The 19,710-nt window shown below is 38.8% G+C and overlaps 1 protein-coding gene across 1 annotated transcript in view; it reads left to right on the plus strand.

Annotated features, from left to right (window-relative positions):
• Positions 1-15,928: 15,928 nt before the first annotated feature.
• The window catches only part of LOC148361800 (multidrug and toxin extrusion protein 1-like), a 29,538-nt gene continuing 25,756 nt past the window's right edge, over positions 15,929-19,710 (plus strand). Inside the window, exon 1 of the mRNA XM_088342940.1 lies at positions 15,929-16,294. Coding sequence (XP_088199066.1) covers positions 16,142-16,294 — 153 coding nt within the window. The 5' untranslated portion in view covers positions 15,929-16,141. The remainder of the gene's footprint in view (positions 16,295-19,710) is intronic.

The raw sequence follows: 19,710 nt of genomic DNA on the forward strand, positions 1-19,710 counted from the left end.
ATACCACCCCAGTACCCAAATGTAGACGAGAACCAATCAAAAGAGATACTGTTCTTTTCAGTATTTACTGTCACTTCATTGCTCAACTCATGAATTTTCGACAGTGCTTTTGTGAAGCTTCCTGCTTCGGCTGTGTTTAAAGGTATATAAGTACAGCATTCCTCCTTTACTGGCTAAGAGAAAATCGCTTTGCTCTCCTACTGCACTAAAGGCCTCGTTAATGTAATTAATAAAACGTCGTTGGTTGTAATAAATCAATAAATGTAATTAAGCCATTCTGCGTTCTTATTCGGAGTTATCCAGATAAATATCGATTCCAATCCAGACTTAATTTCATTCCTAGCTTTAAATTCATCTGGAATTCCTCTCGGTTGTCTGATGGTATCTAGATATACACGTCCACCCGGAATATATGCTCTTTAACTCCGGCCAATTGTCAACAAAAATATTTCATTTAATTACTTTTTCCCCTTTTCATTTCTTCCTTTTCCCACTTGTACGTCTCTCTCTTCTCTTTTCCTCAACACCTACTTTCTTTTCCCCTTTTTACCTCCTTTTACTAACTCTTATCTTTCTGTATTTGTAACTTCCTTACTTGCTCTGCCAACAATCCATTTTCCACATAACTTTCCCTTCTCTTACGCCCTCTAACACATGCTTTTTAGCCCACTAGTTTAATGGGAAATTGACATATAACCATCTCACTAACTTATTTATTTATCTATTTATTTATTTATTTTTATTTTTATTCCCAAACCAATTCAATCTACTATCTTAGCTTCACCTACTTAATGTGAAAATGACGTGCATTGATCTACAATGATCCATCTTACTCATTTTTATTCGACTCAATGAATTTTCCCTCCATATTCAATGAAAAGAAAGTATTTACTCACGCTTTTCCACTATTCTCGTACAACAATGCTTCTATCTCAAATTAATCCATCCCAATTCACTCAATTGGATTTTTCCTCGTCTTCACATTCCTTAATTTTCCAATTTTGAACTGAAAACCGGAATAGGTTAACTTTTTTCTTTTTGATATTATTCTATCCTTCCTTGCTGTTATTCTGGCATTAACATAATCTAAAGCACCTAAAATAACCAAACATAATTTTTCTAGACTTTTCACTTCTAAATTCATCGTTTTCCAACTGAAAAAACATTTATTTTTCTGGGAACTTCATAGGCTCTCGGACGTTATGTTGCACACCCTTAGCGTCAAAACGATTTCTTAAAAAAAACGAACGTTTTCGATTCCTAACGAGACGTGCTATCGGTTCTATCTAAAACAATACATTTTAAACCGTCTTCCTCTTTAAAAACGTTTTTCTCGTCTCAATGAGTACTGTATTGTTCCCTTTTTCCTTTTCCTTCGATATTTTTCTGTTAATCCTTTCAGTTACGTGGGCCGATTAAACGCTGGACAACCATATAGACAAGAAAGATAAGAATACAGGAAAGAATACAAACACTTACAACATTGAACAAACATAAAACATAAAACAAGACAGATGGCCCACAAAAATTTAAGTTAATTAGTCTAATTAAGTCAGTGCACATTGAGACCATGTACCTACACAACTACCGAGTTAGGGTTATGGTTTTCCTCTTCTACACAATTTCCCGAATTTTACGTACTGGCCGTGCACTCATTTTTGGCCGTCGGCGTTGTAACCTCACTCTTCAGTGCTGTCGCCGTGGGTGTAGGTTTTTCTGGACTTTGGTGTGTCGGTACCCTTCTCGCCTGTATCGTCACATTAAGGTTTAGCATATTATCCGTCACTTTAGTCTGTACTGTCGTTAACACATTTGGTTTCTGGTAGTCCATCGGCACTCCGACTGGTTGCACGTCTTTATATTTATTTTAAGTGAAAATCAAAATCCCCACTATAAGATGCCCTATCCATTTTGAGCATTCTATCCCAACATTCTAACTAGAAGATAAACAATTTATTTTTTAAATTGTCAGTTCTAAATTTCGAATTTTGCTTTTTCACTAAATACAGTCACCGGATCAGTTTAACCATTATCCTTGTCAGAATCATTTACCCTGATTTGAGTGTTTGAGTGTTCTCTTTTGTAGATTGATCACATCCGAGAAAAAATTTGTATGCACTCTTTATTTGCATTTTCTTTTGATTTTCAACGTGTTATCTTGCTGTTGGCCATTCCCCTCGAGGCAGATGACCAGGATAGATTGTTAAATTGTCAATTTAACCCAAGAAAAGACGTTTTTATTGTTATGATCCACTCTTTGTTTTGCCTTTTATAAAAATCATAACCTATATATGATCTCTTCAGTAAGTAAACTTGTTTGTTAATCAATTTGACAAACATTGTAAATTTTGTAATATTACAACATTTCTTCTGTGTAATATTTTTCTATCCGTCCAAATTTCGTAATTTGAATCTCAAAAAACAGTTATATGGAGAGCTTATTCAGAAGACAATTTTTCATCAATTTCGGAAAAAACTAGGTTTTAACTTATTTTTACGAAATGTCTCAACTTCCCCCCTGAGTTAAAACCTAAGTTCACAATCTATGTCTCTCTTTCGTCTGACTCATCCCATAATACTCGGAATTTCAGTAATTCAAACTTGTCTTCTATCGCAATTGCACTAGTTATACACGTCCTTCTACTCAATCAAGGAAGCAAGGTTTAGGGCGCTCTGAGGAGAGGGATGACTGAGTATGGGCGCCAAGAGTGGACTGAGAGTGTGATCGTGGCCACTGTGTTGTGCGGTGCAGAGACGATTCAGTTTTATCAAGACGACAGCAGTGTGCGTGTGTGTGTGTCGTCGTATCGATACTAATAACTAAATGGAGTGGAATGGAACTATGATGACTATAACATGAAACCAAACGAGACGTCACGCTCTATAGAGAATTTATCGACCTATTTCATCATCGCCTACAATCAGCTCAAAATTTTTTTCCAACATTCTGTTTCCTAAAAAGAACCTAAAAAGAAATCCGTCATTAAAAGCGCAATTAACCACCAGTCCATCGTCCCAAAAACAATGGTTCTAAGTCAAGGGTGGGCAAACTTTTGGCGTCACGAGCCTGGGGACACACCCAGTTTTTCTCATTTACAGTTATGATGTTATATTTCATTGTATTTATTTCATGTTTATCTATTTTGTGTATATGTATGAACCCCTACTGAACACCAGCATACCTTCAGGGCAATTGCAGTTGATTCAACAAGGTTCGTTTGCTTTCGGAACGGACTAATCCCGTTTCAATCCAATTGATTCAAATTGATAATGTGTTTCGATTTACAATAGTTTCATCATTCCATATTTACTGCTAGAACCAATTAAACTTATAAGTAGAGGTACAACTGTGTCATTGTAGCTGTGCACGTATGTAGTATTTCTGTCATGTCCAGCATGGTCGCCGTGGCGACCGTCTAATTTGCGAGTGTCCTTCTTAAGGGCTTGCCCGTTCTGAGTAAAAGCCTGTTTTATGAGTATTCCTAGTCTGAGTTCCTGTTTGCCTGTAAGCCAGTTGCTGTTTTGTTTATTCCCTGAGCGTTGGACAATTTTGCTGAATAGAAGTAACCGGTCGTTAAGCGATTGAGTTCTGGTCCGGTCTGCACTTAACTCAACCATTCCTGCAGTAGTATCTTATAATATTTACAAAATAAGATTCTGTAATATTTTCGAAGTCTGTTGTAGTATTTTTGAAGGATTTTTTTTTAGTAGCGCTAGTATTAATGCTGTTGTAGTTTTGTAGCAGTATTCTTGCAGAATTTCTGTAGTTGGTCTTTTTAGAATTATAGCCGTACCATATACTATGTCCCGTTTTCCAAGCTCTATATTCCGTTTTCTAGTAATTTCATAGAATTTCTGTAGTAGGATTTACATTATCGTAATACTTTACCATCCCATTTCTTGTTCTCCTTTGGTTTACTGCACATGAATGGCTGGATTAAACCCTAGAGGTTTAATTCTGACCCAATTGTGGAAAAATGTATTTGATAATGTTACTTCCGGCGCCGTCACGAACGGCAGCCACTCCAGCAGCTCTCGTGTTATTTTCGCTACTTTTGTGATTTATTTATTTGTTTATTTATTTTTACTTACTTTATCAGTGCCTTGCAACACTTGGATTACTTTCTATCCTATGGATATGGGTTTCAACTCGCAAAAATACGTACATTAAACAACACCACCTACATTGGACATTACCGAATCTTACTGCAATATGTATTCTGTGTAGCACTATTTAGTTACTCTATATAACATGCTAAAGTGGGCATTTGCACGTCACACTGGGTATTTGTATATTGTATTCTTTTAGCTTTATTATTGTATTGTTCTCAGCTCAGGGATGCTGCTGGAAATGTGAATTTCCCTCAGGGGATGAGTAAAGTATCTATCTATCTATCTATCTGATTAATTCGTTCACCCCTGTGCTCAGCATCTTTTTCTATAATAAAATTTTATGTATTGCGTGGTACGTATCTTCTTATTCTAAAGCAAAACAACATGTTATGTCTATGTCTATTTGCCTTCAATTAGATATTGATCCCTTTAATAATTTCCTTTTATTTTTATAGCTCATCTATAAAAATACTGTTATATGTTTTGCACAATGCTGACAACTTTTTTGCACTACAATGACTATTTTTAGACCAAATGCATATTTCACAAACCTCAACTGTATGTAACATTTTAAATGCACATTCTTGTGTAAATATTGTATTAATTATAACTATAACCTTATCCTTTCCGTTCCTTTACCTAACTCTGAAGATGGAGTGTCATGCCAAACTTAATTGTCAGTTACAATATGTGAACCCGTTTTGTAACTATGTCCGTAAAGGTATATTCCATTCCATCATAAATGGTCTGGATTTTTATAGTGCTCCTCAAGACCCTGGGGAACTCCAAAAACACTACCTAATGTGTTGTTTTTCATATTTTTGTCTCAAGTTTTTCATACCCAATTTTCAGCAAATTATCCTTATTTAAATAACTTATGTTGTATGTTTGTCTTAGTGTTTCTTTTTCCTTTTCCTTCAGAATTAAAGCAAAACAATATACCTGGTTAAGTATTATGTGGAATTCAGGGGCACTTAGAGTCTCGTTAAGTTTTATCGTGCTTACGTACTGAGATGTTTTAGTAAATTAGCCAGTTTATTCAATTTCTAAATTTTTCTCTAAATTTAAGTACTAGTAGACATTAATTATCTTAGTTTAATTAATTTCCATTCATTTCCCATGCAGTTATATTTTTAAATCACCATGATATGTCTCGAAATCCACTAATCCGGTATTTTTAATTCATTTAATCCTTTCCAGGATTGATCAATCTTTTTCTCATCGTCTTCTAAAAAAAAATGCTCTTTTCCATAGACAATGTTTCATTTTAACTTAACCAAACCATAAGTCAGCTATTGTTTCACATTTATTAATCATTTGTCGAACGTAACACTCATTCTAAAAAATTCAGTGTGGACTCAATTGTCCTAAAAAAAAAACTGCCAACTCGAACTCAATGTCAAAAATTTCTAATTGTCTTTTCATCCCTCTGTAATCATAATCTCTTATTGTTGATTCGATATAAAGCAATACCTACTTGTCACTCATGAATTATCTTTTTGACTCTAATTTATTTTATATTACTATCTCAATCTTTTATTCCGCGCAACAATCTTCGTTTTTACGCAATTGTCTTAGTTCCCTTTGTTTTTCTTTTTCTTTTCTTTTTAAAAGAAATATTTCATTCAGTGACTGAAATAGCTTCAGCTACGTTATTAATGATTTCTAGTCTCGAATTTTCTTCCCTGTGCTAATATGTCGTCATTTTCAAACTTCTTTCAATTTTTGATAATTCGAAATCATTCATACCACTAGTAATCTATTATTGAATATGAGAAAAACTAAGGAAACAATCCTTTTACGTATTACGCCTCTTTTGAATTTGTCCATTTATAACCAACGAAAAGATGGACACTGAAATTATGGACGGTCTCCAGTCGTCTTCTTTGTTTTACTCGCCCTTGCTTTATTAGGAGCATAACTACACGTCTTAAAAATTCTTACCCTTTTGCCATTCGCATATTCAACGAGAGATGATTAGTTTTGTTATTTAAACATTCTTTCTTTTTAAACTATTCTGTATAATTATCTTGTATTATACACTCAGTGTTTTCATTTCACCATGTACCTGTGTCCCAGATGCATCATTCATGCTGGGGACGCAAACTTTTCCTCCATTTGTCATTATCATTTAATTCCTCTTTAACAAAGATTCAACGCATTACATCATCGTTACTTTGGTTTTGCTGTATGAGTTTTTATTCTTCTGCACGCCGATCTTAGCTAATGAGATCTCGTCGCTTCGAGATTACGTCATTGCTGTTGGTAATTGGTTAAGTCAGTCTTTTTCATTGGACAAAACTGCTTTTTTCTCAATTTATTGAAGAGAGCCAGCTCATAAATGCCCTTCTTGCACTTAACTTGGTATTTAGTTCTGTAGTTATTTATTTTTAATTGATGTAGTGTACTATGTCTTTGTTTCAAAGTACTATATTGAATCGTTAGTTTTGTGATACTGTTTAGTATACCTCTAGGGCACAGGTGTCAAAGAGGCTGCAGGTTGAATTATGAAACCCAGGTGCCTTGAACAAAGACATTGTTCTGTATTTCTTTCGCTTTCTCTCTCTCTTTTCCACCCCTTTTCTCCCACTTTGTCTCTGTCTCTTTCACTTACTGTGTCTCTTTTTAACTTCTTTTGCTCTACCTTCATTTTTTCCTTTTCTCTCTTTTCTCTTTCTTCCTACCCTTCACGCTTTCTTTTCTCTCCTTCTGTCTTTCTATTTCTCTTTGGATTACTTTCTTCCTCCCCCTTTCTTTTCCCCCTCTCTCATGACTTTTTATCTCTTTTGTTTCTCATGCTCTCTCCCCCTCTCCTTTTCCTTCCCTCTTTTTCTTTTATTTCTCTCTCATTTTCTTTCTCTTGAATCTACCAGTCAGGCCCCCGACAGAATGATTGTTCTATCGTGTGGCCCCCGAGTTCAAATGACTTTGACACCCTTGCTCTAGGGGCATTTCTCTATTACCGTATTACTGTCGTAGTATTTTTACGGTACTTTCATTCAGCGATGTTAATTTTCACTGTGTGACGTTTTGAGTGTCGAGCGACTTAAAATTCGACTCCCTCCCGCCGTCACTTATGAGTGCTGAGGCTCATTTTGTCTGTCATCTTGTCTCAAATTATTGATTCAAAACCTGATGCAAGCCAAGTTATTTTGTGAAAATGTCAAAAATTCCTACAACTGAAGATACTTACGTATTTACTTTTAGCACAGGCGCTGGGCAATGGAGCAAAATGCGCATGTCCTGTTTATAGTTCCTAACACTTACCCAATCAAAACGTTTGAGTTTCTTTGCTACAGCTTCTGGATAAAACGTTCGTTCTCGGTTAAGGTTTTTTCCTGCGAGTTTTTATTAGAAATGTCTTGATAGTGAACCTAAATCGTTTAATTAGCTTTCTTATAAAGTATTTTTAGCAATTTACATCCAAAACAGGGACTGCTGGTGTGACTACGTGACTGTAAACTAGAGTTACTGGAGTTTTCCATAACATGAGCATCACCTAGAGGCAGTGAAAAATAGTGCTTATGTGGGCACTGTGACTCTCCTATTCATCCCGTTAAGCACTTTTATTTTGGTTGCACTCCACAGTGCAAAGACATCTTGGGGTCAATTTATACACACTGTCCCTTTAAAAGATTTCGAGTGCATGTTTCTTATGAAACCATATTCTAAAAATTATATTTTACACATTTTCGTCATATCTCACATTTTTTCTCTTTTCCTGTAATATTTTAATTTTGGTACTTTCGAGCTTCCATACCTCAGGGCCAGTGAGCCCTTCATGAGGTAAAATGTACTTGTACTTTCCAAATCCTCAACCGTTTTGGCATGTTATACAGTAGTGTCACACTTAACCGGGCCGCTGTCTCTAGGATGCGTCATGGTCTGCAACTGCAGCGTCGCTCTTTGGATCTCCGGTTGCACTTTCGGACCCGCAATTTCCATTCGCCGCTGCGATTTCTCGAGCTCTGCTCCTAGTAACAATCATATCAGACAATTTATTATCACACACAGCTTTGTCGCCCACATCTTGTTTTCCTAACTTAACGTTACTGCCCTGTTGATCTTGCTTGGTCTCGTTGACGGTGGCAGCGTGAGCCGTGGTACAGTGGTTCAGATGGTACCATTTTGAGCTGTCCTCGACCTGGACTGCGGCCAGCGTTGCCCTCACGACGGTGTACGGTCCCTCACGCCTCGGATGGTTCCTCTTTCGTCGTAACCTTGATGTAGACGAGACCCCCTGGGACGTCTTTTCAAATGGTTGTTCGACCCTGGACCCTTGTCTCTTAACCAGCCAGTAGATGACAGCCGTCAATTGTCCCATTCAGTCTCTCAGTTCAGTTTGTAGTTGCTCAAGTGGCGGCCCCTTATAGGGACCTCCCAGATGCGGCGCTGGTCTGCCTGTTAGCATTTCATGCGGTGTTAAATGCGTGATCCAATGAGTTTGCATGCGATAACTCATCAGCGCTAACTGTAGCGCATCCCCTCAGTTGAGCCTAGTACTCACAAAGATCTTGTTTATCTTTGATTTTAATATTCCATTTACTCTTTTCCATTATTATTCTCTCCGTCTACCGTGGCCTGTAAATACGGAGACTTATTTCTCCAGCTATTTCACACCCCCCCTTGCATAATATTTTTAAATTGTGCACTTGTATCTGATATAAAGTCAAAGGTATTCCCCTGTTACCTATTCTCCTTAATAATCCTCCTGATGCTCCTGCATCTGGAGACACATCACCGTTTTCCTGGAAAGCAGATTCAAAATACAATTTTAGCAGTATTTCTGTGTTAAAAATAAAATAATTCACAATCCAAACGTATCAATATTCCTCAGATTTGTAAACACTACGTCAATCAACAGGATTCTAGCGTGATTCAATGCAGACTCGTGTTGTTCGTTATCACCGCCTCGTCGACGGCCTTGGCCGTCTGGCTCAGTCCATTGTGACGTTCCACTCGCAATCCGCTGCAGGAATGTGCCATGAGCTTTATCAGTGCCACACTGACCTTGGTGCCCAGTTGTCTACCTCTTTCTCCTCGAAACTGGCTGCAATCAGTTCAGATTGCCACCTGCTCACTGTTTGAGGACAGCCTGGATGTGCTCCAGTGTCCCCACGACCCTGCTGTAGACAAGCGGCGCAGACAACGGATGAGTGAACGTCTTTGTTTGTTTTTTGCCATCTTCAGCCCTTTTCAACAGTCCGTCTGACTTCTGAATCCTGTTAAATCGGTCATGTTTACAAACTCGGATGTTTAATCTAGGTTAAATGACCATGAAGACATCACCTTAGCAATTAAATTCTTAAATTTTTCATGGTCTTCCTCAAGATCGAGTAATCTGCCCCTCATTGTCTTTTGAAAATGCTTGCCAAATTGTTTCCTCAATTTACCCAAACTATACTTATCACGTTTATCGGAACAAGATCTCACAAATCAAAAGGCCACACGCAAACGGAGCACTTGACGAACTAAGTAATCCCTCCACTTTTTTTTATTTTCCATACAGCAAAGGAGCGAAAGACGGGGGAAAGACGGGGGTCGGGTGGGGATACACACGGTTGAGCTCAACTCACACAGAGCGAAAGACGGGGGAAAGACGGGGGTGGGGTGGGGGTGAGCTTTGGGGGCGAGAACAACCCACAAAAAAGCAAGACACTTTAACGCACATACAAGACCGTAAAATGTAGAATAAGCAGTCACTCCATCATTCATCCATGCGTCCTTAACTCCTCTCCCAACGCCAAACAACACAAAAAAACAAAAAAGACAAAAAGAAACACAGGCTCTCCTAGCCCTTAAACAGTTAAGTATAAATCACCCGCGCACACTCACTCAGGCGGGCGGGGGAGAAACCGAACCGAACAGAACACACATCCACAGACAGAGACACACGCACAATTAACGCCAGCTGGCACACACACCAACATTCCCGAATGAGACATCTCCCAGACTGAAAACATGTCAGCAATTCTCACACATTCTGTGTATCGCTTGTTTCTATGCGAATATATCTTAATAATACAACATCTGATTACTGCTCATTTTTCTAACGTCGGTATAACCTTTCAGATTGTAGAAAATGGCGAGGTTCCATGCACCACACTTTTTCCTAAGTGCAAGGTTACATATCCCCCCCCAAACCATCAATCGACTAGGGAAACACATAAAACATGCCCCGTATTAACCACACATAGATCGTCTACTCCCGAACTGTCACTTCAGCAAATGATGACGTCTCATCACCGTTTCCATGCAGATCACAAGACAATTATAAATCTACAAATACCGACGCCGCTGCACCATTTTATCCAGGTAAAATTAGCCTTTTTCCTTTTTCAAGCAGCCTACGTCCCAAAACAAACAGGATTCTTTGAGCACCGAACTCCCGGGACACAAAAAAAAAATAAATAAATCTCAACTCAGTTTACATATCTCATCCGTCCGAACTTGGGCCTGATTATAGACGGAAAATTCCACGTGCACGCATTTTCATAATTTAGCTCCGACGTCACAGGCTCCTGTCCTCCCACGAATCTCGACAGGCAAACCGAAATAAGGAGAGAAAAAACTTTCCTTACCTCACTCGCTTATTCGAGACAGGTCCACTGAGAAGTCTTTTCCCTTTTCTGTTTATTTAATTAGTGCCAGTCCACGTTGGGCGCCAAATGTTGGAGAAATTGGAGGTCCGATAATCGAGAGAAAAGTCTTCTCATATGTGGATAAGAGAAATAGACAGGAGCCAGCCTCGTTACGGAGGGAGATGTCACTTTATTGATGCGTCAATAAAGATCTCACAGAGCTAGGAACATGACAATGTATTTAAAGCTGGTAGTGACGATTAGGCTTCGATTGAGTACACCCCAAAAGGCGGTCCTGTATCACGTATCAAGTACAGAGCGTCCCGTCCCTTGCACACTATCTTCAAGGAAACTTAATGTCTGCCAAGAGTATCTTCAAGGATGTCTACCCGACCTTTTCCCACTACTGTAAGCAAGTCTTTCTAAATTTCTACATGTATGCAAATATATTCTTCAAATGCAAGTGTATTTACCACAACACCACTTCCTGGGATATTGATCCCTTCGACAAATCTATCTTTTCTTAACATTTGTGCCAAAGGTTCAATGCAAAGAACATAGAGAAGGGGAGACATAGGGCAACCTTGACGTACGCCGCAGTTGATCTCGATTGCTTCCGATAACCTCCCGTTAATCATGAATTTGCTGTAGATGTCTCGGTATAGCAGTCCCACCCACTTGATGTATTTTTGGGGAAAACCACATTTTTGCAATACCCTGAAGAGGTATTTGTGCGAGACTCGATTAAAGGCTTTTTCAAAGTCTAGGTTTAGGACCGCTAGTCGCATGTTTTCTGTCTCTCGCATAACAAATGGTGTCACGGATCATTCTCATGTGTTTATTTCTTTTCAAATAATTTTTTGTAGTAGTCTTCGATTAATTTGGTTATTTCACTACTTTCCTTTCTTATTTGCCCGTTTTCGTTTTGAAGTTTAAAAAGCCCCTCATTTTTGCTCATAATTTTTTTTAAAAAGTAGCGTGTACATTTTTCCCCTTCTTCTATTTCTCTTTCTCTGCTTCTTATTATGATGCCTTTGCTCTTTATTTCCGCCAAAGCGTTTAGTTCATGTTTGGTCTCTTTGATTTCATCATTAAAGTCCATCCCCTTTTCTGTTAGGATGAAATAGCGTTGGAGTCTTCTTTGTAGTCCCGACATGCGTTTCATCTCTTTAAGTTTCTTGTTTTTACCTGCATTTTTAAAAAAGGTCTGTGTTCGTTTCTTTGTCATTTCCCACCATTGTGCTCGTGAATCATACGAGTCTTGAAGGGTCTGCCAGTCTTTGTACAGCTCTCTGTATTGTGCGGCAAGAGCCTCATCCTCCAGCAGGGAGCAGTTTAACTTCCACAGACCCTTCCCAACAGTCATACCTGAAGGAAATGAGAGAGAGCAGGACAGTAGCAAGGGATCCGAAAAAAAAAACAGGAATTAATCTTGCATCACTCTGTGCTAAACCCCTCGTAAACATGTAGTCTATTCGAGAGGCTCTGGCATTGTCACTACTGAACCAGGTGAAGCCCTCCTCTCCTGGATGTATGGATTTGAAACAGTCCACCAGTTTAAATGTCCGGCACATGTCTTGTAATAAAGTTGATGTTTTATCTACTTTAAACTCCTCATCATTCCTCTTTCTATCCTTCCTACTTAAGATGCAATTAAAATCTCCTCCCACGATTAGTGGTTGATGGCCTAGCATATGCGACTGGATGTCCTCTAAAAGTTCGTACCTGAGTTGTCTGTCGGCATGGCCGTATATGTTAATGAGGTTAAAATCATTCCCTATATAAGAAAGTCTTGCTAAGATAGCGCGTCCGTCCCTCATCACAGTACTCCCCTTTATGATGAGTTGAGGGTTGTTTATTAAAATGGCTACCCCATCGTTACGGTTTTCATTCGAGCCACTCCATAATGACGGATATGGCCAGATCTCTTCCCACTGTTTATAATTTTTTAGAAAGGGGATGCAGCATTCCTGTAGTAAAAACACATCCGTTCTGATAGTTTTTAAGAACGATAAAACACTGTGAGCCTTAACCTTTGATCTCACACTTCTCACATTGATAGTAGAGAATGTAATGTTCATAATTGTTGTAAAAGTATTTAAACTAGTTAGACAAAACTGGGGGATCTGAGTCCATTCTTTGGTGATCATCGAGATCATCGAGAGTGTCACCTGTGTCAGACACATCACTTAAGAGTAGTACCTCATTTTGAGACTCACCGGGGAAAACTCTGGGACCCTCTGATTCTCTGTCTGTGGTTCCAGGTCTTCCCCTTTTTTCTGGGTTAGGGGGTGAGCCAGAGGACCTATCAAGGGGTCTCTTACTTCCTTGCCCACTAAGGGTCAGGTTTTTTTCCCTCCCCGACTTCCTCCGTCTCAACTTCATACAGTTCCCTTGTGGGCTTATTCACCGGCAATCGGCTTTCTTCTAAATCTCTTCTCTTTGTTTCTGGTTTTTTCACCACTCCCAATTTTGTCTTACTTTTACTCCTCTTTCCAGTGCCCGTATGGGTTTTTGGAGAGTCATTCGCCTTTTCGATTTGTTTGTCTTCTCCAAATCCCGGCAATGGCGTAGCAAACAAATTTGCTAATTTGAACTCTCTTCCAGGCCCTTCCTGATTAATATGTGTTTTCGGAGTGGCAGTTGCTTTTTCTATTCGTTTGTCATGTCCAAATTCAGGTATTTTATGAGAAATCGAATTAGAATTTCCAGGTTCTTCCTGTTTCAATTTTGATTCTCTGGTCTCTGTTCCAGGGGTTTTGGTAGGTACATCTGTTTTTTCAATTTGTTTGTCTTGTCCAATTTCTTTGTGCATTTCTTGATCAATTTCATTGGGTATTTCCATAACTTTATTCATTTCCTGTTCATCTTCATTGGGTATTTCTATAACTTCATTAATTTCTTGTTCATTTTCATTTTGTATTTCCATGACTTTATTAATTTCATTGTCTTTGTTATCTTTATTCACTTCATTGTCTTTGTGACATTTATTCATTTCATTATCTATGTTGTCTGACATCATTTCATTGTCTTTGTTGTCTTTGTAAACTGCCTTCCTAGCTTTCAATTTGTTAGCAAACGAATTCGGGCAGTTTCTAAAGAGGTGATTCGTTTCTCCACAGAGATTGCATTTTCTGCTATTGCTACATTCCTCAAAGGAATGTCCAATTGTTCTGCACTTTCCACAAAAAATTCGATCACATACCTCAGCCAGATGCCCATGCTCACCACATTTGCGACAGAGTTTCGGTTGCCCTTGATAGTGGATAAAGCCACGGTTTTCCCCCAGGAATATAGTCGACGGAATTTGTTTCAGTCCCTGAAAGCCCTGAGGATCTTGCCGTAGTTGGACTGGTACCCTCCAGGCACCATTCCAATAGCCTTTCTCACACCTCACCTTCATAGCCTGGCCTTTTACTGAGCAGTATCTACTCAACCAATAACAGACGTCATCAGCACTGATCATTTCACTAAACATTCTAACAACGACAATCTTGTTAGTATTATCAGTCAGCTTCTCCACTGTAAATCCTGAAAACTGGGACCTCACTCCCTCAAAGCGATTCCAAAACTCTTGATAAAGAGCTGCCGTTTCAAAACTCACATCAAAGCCTTTGCCAGAAGTCATTTTTATGACAGCATGTACCTCCTCCTTTTTAAACTTCAGAATCTTTTCAACAAACTTGTTAATAAAATCCGTCCTTGACATTCCCTCCGAAATTGCCACAACATCTTTGAGCAAGAATCTCACGCAGTTACGTCTCCGCCCGCCGGTATAATGCCCGGCCATGGCAGGACTCGGCTGCTTTACTTCTAACTATGTTAAAATGGTTAGAATTGTAAAATTAATAATTAACAATACTCTTAAAACCGACGCCAATGACAGTATAAACGCATAGAACGAGCAGTGCTAACCTGATGCGTCCACCATCAGTGACAACCCACAAGGTATCAGTGAGGAATCACTCCACTGCTTTGTAATGGTCAGGGGAACAAATCGTCTTGCAAGCCAGTGTATAGGAAACGATTTTGACTAAAGTTTACAGTCGAGGTGTCACACTACCAGACCCTGTTTTGGCTATAAATCACTAAATAATCCTTCATATGGAAGTTTATTAAACAATTTAAGTTCATTTTTTAGACACTTTTTGAAGAAAAGCCACAAAAAAACTACCCAAGGGTCTCGCAAAGCACCTAGAGCAATTTGATTGGGTGAGCGGTAGGAATGGGCGGAGCTATTCACGCACTCCTCCTTTTTACCCAGCGTCTATTGCATTGAAGGGCGGTTTACTCAATTACAGTATTTTGTGACATTTTTACCGAAGAACTTTGTTTTAGAACTATTATTCAGGACAAAAATTAGCCTCAACACTCTTAAGTAACTGAGGAACAGGGACGGTTTTTGAGTGTTATATTGATATGGGACGCAACTTCTGGCATTATTATTATTATTATTTAATAGATTTGATCAAATCATTGAACAGCACACAGTGAACTCAAATGTGCTTACAATTTAGCTTTTGTCTGTCGAGCCTATTTGGCCTTTTTTGTTGAAATTTGTCTTAAAATATATGGTGTAGCTCTCTCTAAAGAAAAATTCAATATTTTTGCTTTTATGGCTCTTTGGGTCAAAAAGGTTGCCGAAACCTGGTATATCGCTAAATTTTCTGAGGGCCTTCAAAAATAAATACAAAGGTTCTAGCACCGGCACTTCCCATTTAGAGAAAATTCTCTGCCATCAAATGAGTTGATAGATTCATGTCGTTTCTTGTTTTCTGCTCAGTGTTTTGTATTGTGTCTTCACACCGTTGTTTTGTTGTTGTTGTTTTTCTTTCGGACAGTTTGACATTAACCACAAATCCGACACATGGGCGTCATAAGGTTGATTCCAGATCAGGGGATGGTGTAATAATAGTCTGAAAAAATAGTATGTGTAATAACCTGTGAAGCCCTTTGAGACTATTTGGTATTAAGGGCTATACAAATAAAAATGACTTGACTAGACTTGACTTGATAAGTGACAGTGATCCGTGACGGGTGTCAGTATCATTTATATTTGTATGTACATTTTAGACGGATTAAAAGTACTAGTATTTAAAAAAAATGAAATAGTATTCATAGTTTGTGAGTAAGATTAATATGTTTGAACAAATATTTTGAGTCTTTTGAAGACTTGTGGTTGCGATATGTACGGTTGGTCCTGAATGCAGCATACACGTGCGTCAAGCGCACCGCTGGGTCAGTGAATTTTGCAGAAAGGGGTCAGGGGGGGTTAATTTTTCAAGGAAATACTGCCTCCAAGCTCCAAGTTAGGATGCCTTCTACCTAACTTGTCAAATAATTGCCTAAAGCGAGTGCATCACATTTAAGACCGCAAGACTACACGAAGGACGTTTTTATCCTGACCTCCATCAAAAAATAAATTACCCTCGCAATCTGAGACCAAAATGGATGCCGAAATGAAGACAGCTAAAAATCCCGAAAATGAATACTCAGAAGGAAACGAACCGGATTATTCATGCTGTAGACACCTTTGCAGATGCATGCCGCTTAAATACCGTACTGAACTGATGGAACTTCTCAAACTTGCAGGACCAGTGGTAAGATGAACTAATGCCCTCAACGTACCACCAGATTCAATTCCGACGTCGTTTTTTAAAAGTCAATTAAAACGTTAAAAAACTTATATTTGCTGTATTTTGTTCTCCCAAACCTTTTTCAAGGTGTGTGCTATGTTTTATTACTAATTGGTTCCAAAAGCCACCCAGTTTTATATACATTTCTAAAATAAAAACTGATCATGCTATTACTATAGTGTTACTATGTTATTACCAAGGTATTTAATGGAAGAATGGTTAAATTGACTCAGCCAACACCTCAAAAAATAATTTTGAAAGAAAATCACAATGTCCCAACACTATTGAAATATTTCCCAGCCATCTTTAGGCAGTGGGCAGGGGATACCCTTCACTTATTGCTAGCCAGTCGCAGGGCACACAGAGACAGACAATTCGCTCGCTCATTCACACCTAGAGACAATTTGGACAGGCCAATTAACCTGCCATGCATGTTTTTGGAATGTGGGAGGAAACCCACGCAAGCACAGGGAGAACATGCAAACTCCACACAGAGCTGTGCCGCACACGCGCCAATCGCTGCGTTGCCGTGCTGCCCTCAACACAATCAATGATGTATAATATATACAGTATATATTACCTGTGAATATGTAGATATCCATACATTTATTTTTATTTTTATCACTGACCTGTTGAAATATGATGAACTATATGGATGTCCCTCAAATACACAGATTGTTAATGTTTGTTTTACCAGAGATTTAGAGTTAGATGTTGCTGGAGTCCCTTCTTTTCCAAATTTGAGACACAAACATTTTAACCTTTATTTTAATTAACATCCCCAAAACACTGTCCACTGATGTTGTTTGGTTTGGTGTGTTTTCGATATAGAAATGATTATAATTCTGTAGTTAATCAATATTGCATATTGCGTGAGTGAGGCTACTTTTAAAATGAAGTTTTCTGTAGATGACTGACAAATGCTCTTTTATATGTTGTGTTTCAGGAACTGTGTCAATGTTTTTGTTTGGAAATTTAATCTTAAACTCTGAGAATTAAGCACTTAACATTTCCGTGAAGATTTTTTTTTTTTAGGAACAGTGTTAATAATATACAGAATGCTAGTAAACAAGTCACCAAACCTGCTGTGGTAACACGTGAGGCTTGAAAACATCAACTGTAGTACCCGGAAACAGAGAACCGTACGGAGTAACACTATGTCTTTTTTTGGGCTCATAAAAATTTCTCTTCAATGCCCATTTTCATGATTATAAACTAACGGCTGTCAAGTTACGCTAACTTACCTTGAGAATGTGTACTGTAGTCTTTATAGACAGATATATCCCTCTTTTGGCCATTAAAATTGATCTTCAATGCCCATTTTCTTGATTCTAAACTAGCTAAGCTAACTTATCTTGAGAAGGCATACTGTAGGGGCGGCACGGCAGCTGAGCCATTAATTTTTCTATTTAAAATCAAATCTCTAAAGTACCTGTTAACAAGCTAAGGTAGAGTAACTTACCTTAAAAAGGTGTAAAGTAAGACCTCGGTTATCGCGGTTAATGGGGACCAAAACCACCCGCGATAAGTGAAAACCCGCGAAGTAGCGGCGCACCTTCAAAAAAAAAAAAATATTTTTTTTTTTAATTTTTATTTTTATTTTTTTTAGACCCGGTTAATGGGGACCAAAACCACCCGCAAAAAGTGAAAATCTGCGAAGTAGCAACGCCACTTCAAAAAAAAAAAAAAATCTCATCTCATTATCTGCACCGCTTATCCTTATTAGGGTCACGAGCGAGCCCCTAACCCGCAGCGTGGGTACTTTCGGGAGCGATACGCACGACACCGCGACAAGCCGAGCGGGTCTGGCGCTCCGCGCGGAGGCCGACCTGTCGGGATCAAAAACGGGTCGTAAGCCGGGACAGGAGAGCCAACGTGGTCGGAATCAAAAACAGGTCGGAGCCAGAGACAATTGGGGAGATCAGGAACGGACGGATGGAAAAACGGGTGCATAAACGGGACAGGCGGGAGTCCGGGTCAAAATGCTTGCCTTGTAACAACAGAGGTTATAATAATAATAATAATAATAATAATTTCCTTGTATTGTCATTCTGTGTAACAATGTACACAGAACGAAATGTCGATTGCACCTGACCCGTTGTAGCGAGCCGATGCAGCCGCAGCCAACAGAGGGCGCCGCCGACCACTTTTTAAGTCTCAGGAGGTTAGCTGACTGATGACAATCGGAGAGTGACAGGACTGGGCTTAAAAAGGGAAAGGGAACCATTCAGGTAGCCCGCAGCGGCTGGCGCCAAATGAGCGGGCACAGGTGATGATAATCAGTTATCGTGACACATGAAGTATCGTATAAATGTACATTTAAAAAAAAAAAAATTTATTGTAATAAATTTCTATTTTACTCTATGTCAACATGCGGCTCACCTAGAGGGAGCCGACATAATTGTCCGACTTTTTTTAAAATTTTACTACGGGTACACCCAAAAACTAAAACGTTTTGAAAAACTGGGGAAAAAAATTGAACAAAAATGGTGCACTTGGTCACTTCCATTCTCCATAGTATGTATTCTCTTGTGCTTAATAGCACTGATTTTTGGTTGCGCGACATAATACAGCGACATCTAGTGGTCAAATAATACACAGTGTCTTTAAAACAGGGGTGTCAAACTCATTTTAGCTCGGGACCCACATGGGATAGGTGTCCTTTCGGAGGCTCACAATTAAATTATGACTCAGTGATGCTTGCTTTTTTTCCTCGCTATTTTTTCCATTACTAAGATTTAATCTCTGAACGTTTATTAACCTTACATATGAAAGACGTCATCTGCCATGGACCGGAACAGGATCAGGACCCAAACGCGTGATGTTTCTCACACAAGCCTTTTATTTCACGGGAAATGGGGAGTCATGCACGTTAGGCAGCAGTCTGGCATGAAATGATAGGAAGCTAGAGGCCGACGAGATCGATACCAATTGCCCGAGTAGATATCGGACGGATGGGGTTGATACCGGACAGGACGGGACAGACAGGATTGATAATGAATATGTCAACGAGCCACAGCTGGCACCACACGGGCAGGCCAATTGGGCGCCATGGCAACCGTGGCATAATCCAAAAAAAACCATTGGATTCATTCCCACTACAGTTAATTTAACTTGGGGAAACTAATGCCGACTAGAAACTGACAAAAAATAGCATACAAACTCTAATTTAAATGATTGATTTAATGTTTCAAAATTCAAAAGTATTTCCTGTATTTTTATTTTTAGTGAAAATGTTTAACTAGATATAGGAACTTAGCTGTCACATTTCATATCCATTATACAAAGGAGCTCAAGCGTAACTTCTGCAAAGACACCCAAGGTGCTGTTTTTATTTTATTTTATATTTTCTATTGCCTTAAAGTCAAAGAATCACACGC

Source organism: Urocampus carinirostris, chromosome 8 (assembly GCF_059441175.1).
Source record: "Urocampus carinirostris isolate Australia breed hairy pipefish chromosome 8, RoL_Ucar_1.0, whole genome shotgun sequence".
NCBI lineage: Eukaryota > Metazoa > Chordata > Actinopteri > Syngnathiformes > Syngnathidae > Urocampus > Urocampus carinirostris.